We start from the raw sequence: 12,883 nt of genomic DNA, 5'->3' as shown, positions 1-12,883 counted from the left end.
TTGTCTGGTTGTGTGGGGTGGGCCAGGTGTTTTTGGGTTGGGTAAGTGGGTGGGTGGATGGAAATGTGGGATTGTTTTTAATCACTGTAAAGCACTGTATGTTACATTTTTGTATGAAAAGTGCTTTATAAATAAAGTTTGATTGATTTGATTGATATATTAAACCCTTGAATTTGATATCTGGCTATTTTCTTATATTTTCAGCAGGTACTTCAATGCAGAAAAACCTTCACAAAGGACTTGGATAAGGCACACACAAGTCATGACAAAGGAACTTAAAAAGACCATCGAGGTACAGAACCATGTGTCCACCACCGCTGATCTGTGGAGTGTAAATAACAGAAGCTACCTTGGGGTCACGGTGCATTGGATTGACAATGAAAGTCTGAAACGGAGAAAGGCGGCTATAGCTTGTAGGCGATTCAGGGGTCAAAATACATGTGATAAAATTGTTACAGAGCTTGAGGACGTTTTCTCAGAATATGGCTTTACACATGACAAAATCACAGCATGTGTGACCGAAAATGGTAGCAACTTTGTGAAGGCATTTCAGGAGTATAAGGATGTTGAGTCCGAAGAGGAAGAGGAGGTGGAGGAGGACAGTGGTGAAGGGGAAATGCACTTACAGACCTTCACAGTGTGCTTAGCGCTGATGATGAAGAAGCCCAGGTTGGGTTATGTGTACTGCCTCCCCACCACAGGTGTGCAGCCCATACACTGAATCTAGATGCAAACATTGAAGTTGATAAATGGCTTGCAACCAATCCAGAATCAAGAGCGGCCTACCACAGTGCTACAGTCAAATGTTCTTCACTGTGGACAAAATCCACTGTACAGTTGCAGCTGAGTGTGTAGAAGAGGTTAGTGATAAAAAGTTGATTGTCCCAACAGTGACACTGTGGAACTCATTTTATGATGCATATGCAAGAATCACAGAAATGCCTCTCACTGACATTAAAAATCTTTGCACATAGTTTCAGATTAAATGTATGAATGACAGGGAATACCAGTTTCTTAAAGAGTACTGTCTCATTATGAAGCCTTTCACAGTTGCACTGGACATCCTACAGGGAGGAGAGACTTGTTTTTATGGCATGCTTCAACCTACACTTGAGGTTTTTATGGCCAAATCCTTGGCAATGAAAATGGTCTGTCACCAATGACCACTGGGCTGCCTGAGGTTATTGTGGGAGCAAACATAAATCGATTTGCTGCAATAATTGATTCCAAGGCTGCACTACTGGCTTCTGTCTCACTACCCAAGTTTAAGGTGCGCTGGGTAAAAGAGGAAACCAGCAGAGACTACATCACTCTTCTCCTTACAACAGAGTGCCGCACCCTAACAACACAGGAACATATATATATATATATATATATATATATATATATATATATATATATATATATATATATATATATATATGTGTGTTCAAAATTGTTGGTACCCTTGTGATAATGAAAGAAAAATCAACAATGGTCACTGAAATAACTTGAAACTGAGAAAAGCAATAATAAATACAGAATTTACTGAAAAATAACCAATGAAAATCAGATACTGTTTTTGAATTGTTTTCCAATAGAATAATTTAAAAAATAAACAAACTAATGAAACTGGCCTGGACAAAAATGATGGTACCTCTAGAAAAGATTGTAAATACTTGGACAATAGGGACATGTTAAACTTCAGTGTGTCTCTAATCTGCATCACAGGTTCTTTAAACTCGTCCTCAGTCAATCTGTCTGTTTAAAGGGAGACATGTGTCATTGTGCTGTTTGGAGACATGATGGACACAACACTGAACATGGACCAGAGAAAGAGAAGAAGAGAACTGGGTCAGGAGACTAGAAAGAAAATGATAGACAATCAGGTTAAAGATAAAGACAATAAGACCATCTCCAAGCAGCTTGATGTTCCTGTGATTACAGTTACACATGTTCTTCACAAGTTTAAGGTCCACAGGACTGAAGCCAACCTCCCTGGATGCGGCTGCAAGAGGAAAACTGATGACAAATTGAAGAGATGGACCATACAAATTGAACCAAAGAGTCTAGAACAACCTCCAAACTAATTAAATGTGAACTTAAAGGGCAAAGTACATCAGTGTCAGATCACACCATCCATCACTGTTTGAGCCAAAGTGGACTTCATGTGAGGACACCACAGCTGAGAGCAAATCATAAAAAAAGTGAGACTTGAATTTGCCACAATGCAGATTGACAAGCCACAAAGCTTCTGGGAGAATGTTCTTTGGACAAATGAGACAAAACTGGAGCTCTTTGGCAAGACACATCAGCTCTATGTTCACAGACGTAAAAATAAAGCAGACCAAGAAAAGAACACTGTCCCTACTGTGAAACACGGAGGAGGTTTGGTGTTTTGCTGCATCTGGCACAGGGTGTCTTGAATCTGTGCAAGGTACAATGGAATCTCAAAACTATCACAGTACAAGGTGTTGCCTAGTGTCAGAAAGCTTGGTCTCAGTCGTAGGTCATGGGACTTCCAACAGGATAATGACCCAAAACACACAGCTAAAAACACATAAGAATGACTAAAAACAAAACACTGGACTGTTCTGGAGTGTTCTTCTGTGAGCCCAGATCTCAGTTCTCTTGAACTTCTATGAAAGGAGCTGAAACATGGAGAAGGAACGCTTCAAACCTGAGACAACTAGAGCAGTTTGGTCATGAGAAATGGGTCAAAATACCAGTTGACCAGAGAAGAAGTCTCATTATCAGTTACAGAAATCAATATTAAGTACCATCATTTTTGTCCGGGTCAGTTGCATTATTTCGTTTTTTCTAATGATTCTGTTGAACCACAGGTTAAAAGCAACATTTTTCATATATATGAAATGTTAATTATTTTCTTTTTGGCCAATATACAACCAAAATGCCTACCTCAGGACATTATTTAGAAAATAGTCAAGAAGAGAAAGCAAAAGTGTCAGAAACTGGTCCTTGTTGAGAAAAAACTCTACCCAGAATCAGGTGTTGCTCCACTCTGACTTCAGCCTCCACACGAACGACTGCACTGTTGCTGCTTTGACAGAAGTGTGGTGCATTCCTCCGACAGCCACCAGCAGTGTAGCTGGGTAAATTATTCCCACTGTTAGTGATCCTAGCTGCTTTCATCGCATGAACTTTGTCAGCATAATTTAGAAACTTCATTACTACTGCTCTGGGGCGTGCAGTAGATTCTCGCTTCCCATATAATGCTCCATCGCTTTCCGCTCTGCCAACGCAGTGCATCCTTTCAATAATCATTGGCCGGGGAAAAGGTGTGTTTGCCATGTGCATTTGAAATCTACTTTTCCAGACAGACACACATATCGCTACCTTCTGTTGACTTGGGCAGACGCACCACAGTCAGAATTGAGTTTGCTTGGTTTTCCAAGTCATCCATTTTATGCATCAACTCCACACAGGTTGTTGGGGAGTGGTTTGTGTTTTCACAAGCGTCAGCTCGTCCTCATTAGAGCTTATTCTCTGCTCTGTGTTGGTCATACGAGTTGTCAGTGCTTTTATCTCACCTTGTAAATTGTTAACAGCCCTCATATTAATACTGTACTGTCTTGAAGGGAAATCTTCCTTCACTGTTGTGAAATCCCCTCTCAGTGAGAGAATAGTGGCCAAGATTTCATGTGAACTGTTAAAGCCCAGTTCATGGTCATGTGTCAAGTCACCTTGAACCCTCTCCACAGAGCGCCTGCACTGACTGACGGGCACCTCAAAAATGTTCTAACTATGCGTTGAACCAACACGGACAATAAGGGCTGTGATTGGTCCTCTCTACATCAGCTCTACATATTTTTCCAGTACTCCACTTTCTCGCTTCATTTTGTAAAAACAAATGGCAGTTTTAAATCCTCGCCTACTAGTGTTGTGGCGGTGAATTACTTCGTGGCGCATGGACCTTAACGCAGATCCATAAATCAAAAACAACAGTGACAAGGTGATGGCAGCAGCGTGCACTGAGTCGACGCAGAACTGTAATTCAGCCTTCAGGGGCTAGCTCGCTCCGATGGCAACTTGGCATTGTTAGAGGATTCCTTTGCCATTTTTGATTTTGAATTTTGAATTTGCTTTTGGAGGCATTTTGAATGTTTCTTGTGTTTAGCTAAACTGAACTGGCCTTTAAATCAATTGACAGAGTCCGACTGTTTTTTCTCAAAAATTCACACCGGAGCCCAATCGTACGTCTGCATAGAAGCGCACCATTACCGGAAATCCTTCATTTGGATTTTTAGGGTGTCTGTAAAATTAAGCCCTCTAAAGGCTGAAAATGGAATTATGATTAAAAGAGGTAGCATCCTTTTCTTCCTAAGACATTGTATGGATCTTTAATTTATTGAGATCTGATGTGTTTTCAAAGTGTTCCTTTAATATTTTTGAGCAGTGTATATGAAATATATAAAATATTTATTGATTCTTATTGACACTGAGTAGTTCTTTATTCCTAAACAGACTGGTGAGGCACTGCCTCATCCAAATTCCAAATTATTCTAATGACGGTTTGTGGAATTTAAAAATACAGTGGAGCCCTTCCTGCGTTACCACATGAGATTACAAAGTGGACTAGAGTGTTTTCTGTTTGAGAGAAGAACCTAAATGCAACAATCAAATAAAGGTATTTATACATTTTGATAACTTTTTTATTGTGATCTTATTTTTGTACTTTACACAATTGAATCATTTATGGCTGTTGATGTAGAAGAAACATTTGACCCTTTTGCCTGCCTCATCACAACTGTAGTTTATATTTTATTAAGTGAAGTAAGAGATCAGAGGCATTCCCATATGTTCAACAGCAATGCATTTTGACACGTCTTCATTGGAGCATGTAAAATTCTAAATTTCAAGTAGTAAAGAAAAAAAAAACTTTATTTTTTTACGAATAAATATTTCTTAAAATTTCTATATTATAAAAGTGACTCTTGTGAGCTTTAAACCATGTAAGAATGTTGTTTCAAAACAAAAACATACCGTTCATTCACATGTTTGAGTAACCTCAAAATGCTCTATCCACCTTGTGATGTCATAAAGGGGTAGCTTTCAAGTTAACAGCTACCCTTTACCTTTTGTTTAGTAGAAACTGGAACATGTGCAAATAATTCTGATGAAGGTGTATACAGTGGTAGTATGAATGATGATTGATGACTGTGACATATACTTACAACAGACACTAGTGTTGGTGTCACAATACAAACATGTCAACCTTGATTTAGATTGTAAGGTAAAAGCTTGAAACATGATCATATTTTCATACCACAATAATTATTTAAAATCACAGCATTAAACAAAAAAACAGAATTTTAACCAAAATAATAATTAAGTTTAGTTTTTTACAGAATCTATACTTTTTGTCTATTTATGTCTAGTTAAACACAAACACTTCAATATCCTTCAGAGGACTGGCTCATTTCATTCCGGAGTCCAGCTGCAAAGTTGCCACTGATGGAACTTCCTCCATTTCTGTTTTTGCTGGGACAAAGGAATGTTTTTTCAGTTTATCTGCACAGTATTGATAAGTCCTAAATATCATTACTATGAACAGCCCTTCCAAGAACTGGTACAGTCCATAGAGCACAGGGAAGGACATGACTGCGCCCAGCACTTCTGGGGCAAAAGCCATTTTAAGAATGCCAAAACACAACTGTGCATTCTGACAGCCTGTTTCCATGGATACAGCCCGACACTCCTTTGGGCTCAGTCTGAAGATCCAGGAGAAGACGTATCCAAGGATGAAACCGATCAGGGGCATGAAAACAGCAATGACCTGCATGGTCAGGGAGAGAACGAGCCAAAATACATCTCCGAGTTTAAGACACAGCCAGATTAAGTACACAAGCAAACCAAGGTTACAAACCACGATTCCAACCTTGGAGCATATGAGCGCAGCACGCGGCCTCAAGTAGTTGAGAAGAATGCCAGAACCAGAGCAGATCAGGACATAGATCAGAGAGATCATGATAGATTTGTAGGGCACAAAATGGTGCAGACTGTCAAAACCCTGGCAGTAGAGGAAGATCAGCAGAGGCATCATACCTAGAGAAATCACTGTGGAGCACGTGGTCATCACAATACTGAGGTTCATGTCTCCTTTGAGCAACACAGTCAGGAGGTTTGAGGCATTTCCTCCAGGACAGCACCCACAGAGCAGCACCACGACTGCATCAATGTCTGTTAGCTGGAAAGCTTTGGACAAACAGAATGCTGTGAGGGGCATGATCCCAAACTGCGTCACCATGGCGATGAACACCCCTTTGGGTTTTATCAAATGATCCTTGATCTTGGACAGTTCCATGGTACAACCAACAGCAAACATCAACAACAAGAGAAGGACAAGACCAAAAAAAGAAGCTTCTTTGCGCAGGCCAAAGGGAACTGTTGCATTGAAGCTGTCATTTCCCCACAACACTGTTCCATTGTCCATCCTGCTCTAAAAGGTAAGACAGACTACTGAGAATCCCACAAAATCACGCAAAATGTATTTAGAACTAAGCATCTGTTATTAATTCATTTTTGACAGATTAATAATTCTTAAAATGGTAAATGTAAAAACCATGGCAGAAACATAGTGAGTAGATGATTCATCTGGTATAATTTGTTGCAACAATGCCACTCCCGTCTGAGCTGGAGTAAAGGCCCCACGAGGCACACAGATAAGTGTATAAAGACGGGCTGGCCAGGTTCCATTTTATTTACAAAGTTTATTGGCCCAAGACAACGACTAATTAAATGAACTTCCGGAGCGCAAAAATATGCAAAATTCAAGCAGTAAACAAAGATGCACACGCCAGTGACAGGTATGAAAAATTAGAACTTGATAAGCTCTAATTTTAAGCGAAGGTCCAGAGGAAAAAAATAAATAAATAGTGGCATTTTAAACTTTTAATTTTCTTGTGGCCTATGGAAGCCCATCCCTGAAAAAATCTGTGTAAAGATCTGAAACCCACCATGAAAAATGAAACATGTCAAGACACAGAAAAAATAAATAAAATGACCCTGTCCTAAACCCAACAGGAAGTCGGCCATAATGGATCAAACCCAGGAATAATAAACACCAACACAGTCGTATTTAGGACATTTCCTCACAGTTTTTGTCAGGGAATTTACCCTAAGACATCAAATTACATTAAATAAAGACACACCAAAACGAGACAGTTAAAGGTAATCACTTGCGCAAGGGAGAGAGAGCTGTCAGAGCCTGTCAATACCACTGGCTGAGCCACTCTACTCTCTCAGCTCTCCTCCCAACAGCAGGTTTTATTGCAGTCATTTCACAGATAACAATACAGTACATTATGTTATATCACACAATGGTTACAATGATCACATGCTAACAATCTTTAGGCTAAACCACCCTCCCATTTCACACTTGATTACAGGCTCCAGGTGATAAACAATTTGGTCAGTTTTCTCCCAAAAACTTATGCTAACCACATGAGGGAAAAAACCCTTAGCTGTCTTCTCATGGGCGACTCAGTAGATTAGCTTAAAGAGTCAGGAGTTCTTGAACTAGGACATATGACATACATATGGAAAAACCCTAAAACGCAATTGTTGATAACTTTATGATTTTAAATGATTCATAATATTTAAAATAACACAGAATTTCTTTCACATTTCCCTCCTGTTTATCAATAATGCTTTACCTCAGAGTACTAGAACTTCTAAGCAGATTCATGCTCTTCAGCTACATATACTTCAATTCTGTCCAACACCCTTATCAGGAGCAAGCGGATACATAAAATACAACATAACACAAAAAACACTTATACCACTAAGCATTGATGTAAAAATGGACACTTTTCCATGCCCCCTAAAATCTAAATTCACTGTAAGGTGAGAGTGTGTTTTAATGCAGTATCATTTTTTTTTTTTCCCATGATATGCTATCAAAACTTTCGTTACAAGTTAAAACCCCCTCCCGGTGTTGCCGTATGCTATATTTGAGTGTGTCTGTGTGTTTGCCTAGACCTGAATCTAAACACAAATTTCTTAATTTTAAATTTTCAAAACCCCTCAGGAGAGCATCATTTTTCACTGTAACCATACTTGTTTGTTGTCCCCTTTCTGAGGCTGTGGCTCCGCAGGCTGGATTCAAGGCTGCGTCAGATAATCAGGCTGATGTTGTACAGTCACGTGACCAGGTGACTGACCATGTTGCAGTGCCCAAGAAGCAGGGGTTACCAGCCCGTACTTCTCGTAAGAACACTGTCGCTGCTTAGTAGTGTGAGGTCCTGCGTCTCTCTTACACGTCAAGGTTTCTGGACTCACAGTGACTCAGGTGGATCCACCCGCTCCTCCCTTCGACCTTAACAGCGGTGGGAGTGGTCAGCAACACACGGTGTGGTACTTTCCTTTCGATCACTGGACCAGCATTTCCGTTTTATCACCTTGATGAACAACAAGGCTCCAACACCGACAGGTGGATGCTGCTGTGAAGAGAGTGGAAGATCCGGCAGGTTATTGTTCTCCGAGCATCTCCAGCCAGTGATGTTTCCTCCATGTACTGGGCGAGATCAGGTACAAAGTCAGGTGTATCTATTTACTTAGTTTGTTCTTACTGTCCCATTTGTGCATTTCCATGAGTCCAGCCGATTGGGGTCTATATGTGCAATGTCTCTTTAGATCTATTTTTTGATGCTCTCCCAGTCTATGACCTTATTCACAAAATGCATCCCATTATCACTTCTAATGATTTCTGATATACCCACGGTGGGAATAATGTGGTTACATAGGGTTTTTTGCCACTGTGATTGTATCAGGTTTGGCTGTGGGAAATATTTCAATCCATTTTGAAAACAAAACATCTATTCCTCCTAAACAGTAATAAAATCCATATATAGGGTCTGAAAGGGGGTAGGTTGGTTGAGGAAACTGGCCTCTCTTAGGTCTAAACTTGCAGATTAAACACTGTCTGCAAAAAATTTTTGAGTAGGTATTAAATCCTATTGTATTAAAGTATTGATTTACTAGTGTCACCATCCCTCCTGTTGAGACATGATATACCTCATGGCTCATGCTCCTTTAAACATGGATTGGTAAAAAAAAATTTCCATTTGATCCCACATACATCTTTGATCTCTGATTTCTGCACCGTTTCTCAACCAAGTCGCCCTTTCAGATGTATTCACTTGCTCTTGTATTATTTGCAATTTATTACCTTTAGTATCAATTACTGTTTCTTGCGTGTATATTCCACATGCTTTTTCTTTCGCTTTTATATCTGCAGATCTATAACCATTTGTTATAAAATCTTTTCCTTTTGTATTCACATTTTAATTATTGCTAGTTTCTTTGGTAGATGAATAGCATTTAATAGATTTTGAAGAAGTTGTTTAGTGAACACTTCTTTGCCTGTAGTGGTTTTGAACCCCCCTCAGCTGCCACTGGTGACAAAAGACATATACTGCACTGAAGTATATTGTCTGTTTGTGTAGATTGTGGCAGGTTTGTCTCTGTACAGTTTACACGCTTCAGTCAAGGCTATTAGTTCTGCTGCCTGTGCTGACAAATTTGAAGGTAATTTTTCTTCGTCTTATGTAAATTTGGAGTAAGGTGGCTGGGTTCAGTGCAGTACATCTCTCTATAGTTAGATGCGGTTGTGACAATAATATTGTCATACACGTTAGGTGTCTGGCTGGCGATACAAATGCCATTTTGGTCTGCAGGAGGAGTGCTGCCACTGCATGTGAAACTTTTAGCTAGTGAAACAGCACTACCTCTGCAGAGGCTGTGATTGCAAAAGCTACTGCTAATACTTCCTGCACACGATGGGTTATTACTAAATTCAAAGCCATAATATTCCTTAGATTCAAAGTAATTAAATAAAATAACTGTTGCTTTAAGACTCAAAGCTTCTCTTTTACCCATTAATTACATTGTTTGAAATTCTTCAACAATATCATTTATTTAACCCATAAATAATATATAAAAGCTACAAGTACTTTTACTCAGTACTAAATTAATAATACCAGGTTAGAAAATAAGCCAATACAACCTAGGTTAAAGTTACTCTATCACTTGAATAAAACAAGCCAACATGCTTAATTACATTTTAAACAGAACATTTTCAAATGAATCAAAAATACGGTGCCTTTAACATTTTAGCAATAGTTTAGTGTTTTATCTAAAATCAGAAGGGACCGAAATAACGGTGATTAAACGTGATCCGTATCTAATACAGACTTTTTATTTTAGCGGACTTTTATTTTGGCGACTTTATTTTGGCAGTCTACTTCCTGTTCTGCTGCCGCACTTTTCCCCTTCTTTTAGGTACAAGCGCTTTTCTTCCCCTCACTCTCAGCTGCGGCTGATGTGTTTTGTCTGTAAAAACTCTCAACAAAGCTCTGGAATTTCTAAATAACGGCGTATTTCAACTGTCCTGTTAAGGTGAGTCTTTTGCCATTATGTGAATAACTCTTATATTAAATTTCAACGGTGTAAAGTGTCGCTAGTCTGTTTTATTCGACAAAATCTTCAATTACTCCTTTAACTACCTTTTAACTTCTTTATAGTATGTTTGTTACACAACATTTTAATTTATAAACTCGGTCTAACTATGATCTCTGCCTGGATATTTTTGACCAGTATTTGGAATTGACATTTTGATGAATACAACCTAAATGCATTTATCTTTAATGCTATTGCAAATGATTTATTTACACATAATTTACTTAATTCAACTGAACTTTGGATCAGTACTAGGATGAATAATTAATTATCAGCAATTAATTATATACATTATACCTGGTTTATGTTTTAGTGCCATAACTCTGTATCGTTCCTTACGTATGTTACACATACTCTTGTTTTAATTCGTTCATAGTGGCCATATTAAAATAAATAAGATAATTATTTTGAACGATATACTTATTTGTGTTTCTGGCTTCCTAGATCAGATTTCCCACGGACTGATTCTGTGATTTGAAAAACAACCTCAACTCAACAAACTTCCAGATAATGAGCTAAGAGTCTGTGCGGTGGGACAGACTATTTGTTTTGTATTATTGGACCTGGGATTTGTACAAACTGTCTTCAAACTGTAGTTTATAATAAAACAACTGAAAATTACCTACTTTTGTTCATAGACTCTACTTTATTTATTTATTTATTACTTTAACTTTTGTGCTTTATAATCTCATAATTTATCTTTGTCTCTCATTTTACTTTTAATACATTTATAATAATCAACCTTTTTGACTGCTGGTTGTTATTATAACCTGTGCTCCTTTAATGAACTTTCCTATTCCTATTTTAACACCCTTAGCCGAGCCTCGAAATTAACGTTACATAAAGCATAGTCAAAACTTCTCTTCCAGATATTTTTAACATGCAATATTCATTTTTCAGCTGAAGCAATCGGGTAAATTTGTCCCTCTACCTTAGGCCTATGTTGGGTAGAGGTCCACTGCTGACCCCTTGGTGTGTTGACAAAAACTTTTGGCAGGAGTTTTGTTATCTCAGAAACAGTGTATGTGGGGTAGCAGCATGTTAGGATTCTTTCTGTGACTCACACCACTGATGCCCCGTCTCCTAGCAGCGACGTATCTCTAACCTTGACGTTTGGCACAGATTCCCCGTCTGCAGACACTCTTTTGCCAACTTTATTGTTTTTATTTTGTGATGACAGTACTTTATCCGTTTGTACGTTAACATCAGTCTGTAACAGTGGTAAAAATCTGTTTGTTAGCTTTGTTTTTGGGTAATATAACGATATTAGCATTGTCTTTTATCACTCGCTGCGCTGCCTTAGTATTTTGTTCTGTACCAAATTTTGAAAAAGACACAGTATCACTCAAGTTTAGTGTAATCTTGTAATGCCAATACAGTTGACTTCATTAGTTCACTTTTTATTTATTTATATATTTTTTTTGATTGCCAAATTTGCCTCATCTGTTCAAGTTACTTTGTGATTCATTTCCCTAGGTTCAGGAAAAATCAAGTCTTGAAGTGGCTTTGCTAGGAGGGTGTAATCCAGTAATCAAGCTCTGTAGCCGTTACACAATCCTAGAAAAGCCATCATTTATTAGTGATTTAGTGGTTTTGGATTCCCCCTTTTTTTTTTTTTTTGTTAACTACCTATCAGAGCTAGCAATTCTCCCTTAAACGGTTAAGTTATGTCCTAAGTATTTTACTTCGGATCTGCTCTTAGATCTTTCACTAGCCTCCAGCCTATGGAGGGGTCAGATTTTTTGTTTTTTTTTACTATAACTATTGCCTCTGTTTCTCTTCTCTTACTCTCTTCCAATCCTTAGTCTGGGACTAATCGAGACGCAGTAGAGGGAGGGTGCTGGGCTGCTGCACCTTTCTCCCTGTTTCTATTTTTCTGCTTGTTGTGTATCAATAGCTGATTTATCAGTTCATCAAGTTGCTCTTTCTCAAGTGTAGGTTTAAACCCATATCTTTTCTGCCATTTTTCGTGCTACCTGGAAACTCTTTTTCCATGTGTTTAACCAACTCCTTCTGTTTTTTGAGTACTGCTTTTTCGTCCATGTTAGTTTTGACTATGTGCCGTCGTGAATACAAATGAGGGATGTACAACAGTTTTTTGTATAACAACTGCTCAAGCAAGCTTCTACTCTTTTTACGGAGCGGCTTGAACCTGGGTGTATATCTCACCGTCGTTATACAATTTCAGTCCCCCACTTGTAGACACTATGGCAGGTTAGTAAAAAAAAAAAAAATTTAGTCCAAAACAAGGTCTGTCAGTCCTCCCTAGGTTTTCCTATCTGCTTGGTCGACCCGTACTTCATCCAGTCAGAAAATCACCTTATTCCAACCACGTACTTTTGACCTGGCTTAAAAACATTTCACTACAGTCATCAAGTTAAGAAAGCACCTTATCTTAACAATAGTCATCGACTGCCACAGTCTC

The 12,883-nt window shown here is 38.6% G+C and overlaps 1 protein-coding gene and 1 long non-coding RNA gene across 2 annotated transcripts; one reads left to right on the top strand and one right to left on the bottom strand.

Annotated features, from left to right (window-relative positions):
* Window positions 1-5,416: 5,416 nt before the first annotated feature.
* On the bottom strand, window positions 5,417-6,433 carry LOC110174531 (hepatic sodium/bile acid cotransporter-like). Its single transcript, XM_055154808.1, has one exon. The coding sequence runs from the start codon at window positions 6,431-6,433 to the stop codon at window positions 5,417-5,419; it is 1,017 nt and encodes a 338-aa protein (XP_055010783.1).
* A 3,428-nt stretch (window positions 6,434-9,861) lies between these two features.
* Window positions 9,862-11,079, top strand: LOC129409218 (uncharacterized). The gene is made up of 2 exons (XR_008632289.1): window positions 9,862-10,398; window positions 10,908-11,079. It is a non-coding gene; the product is annotated as an uncharacterized LOC129409218 (long non-coding RNA).
* Window positions 11,080-12,883: the final 1,804 nt, after the last annotated feature.

Source organism: Boleophthalmus pectinirostris, unplaced genomic scaffold (genome assembly GCF_026225935.1).
Source record: "Boleophthalmus pectinirostris isolate CB_2022bp ecotype Guang Dong unplaced genomic scaffold, ASM2622593v1 HiC_scaffold_19, whole genome shotgun sequence".
In the NCBI taxonomy this organism is placed as follows: domain Eukaryota; kingdom Metazoa; phylum Chordata; class Actinopteri; order Gobiiformes; family Gobiidae; genus Boleophthalmus; species Boleophthalmus pectinirostris.
This window is presented reverse-complemented; position numbering and strand designations above follow the sequence as displayed.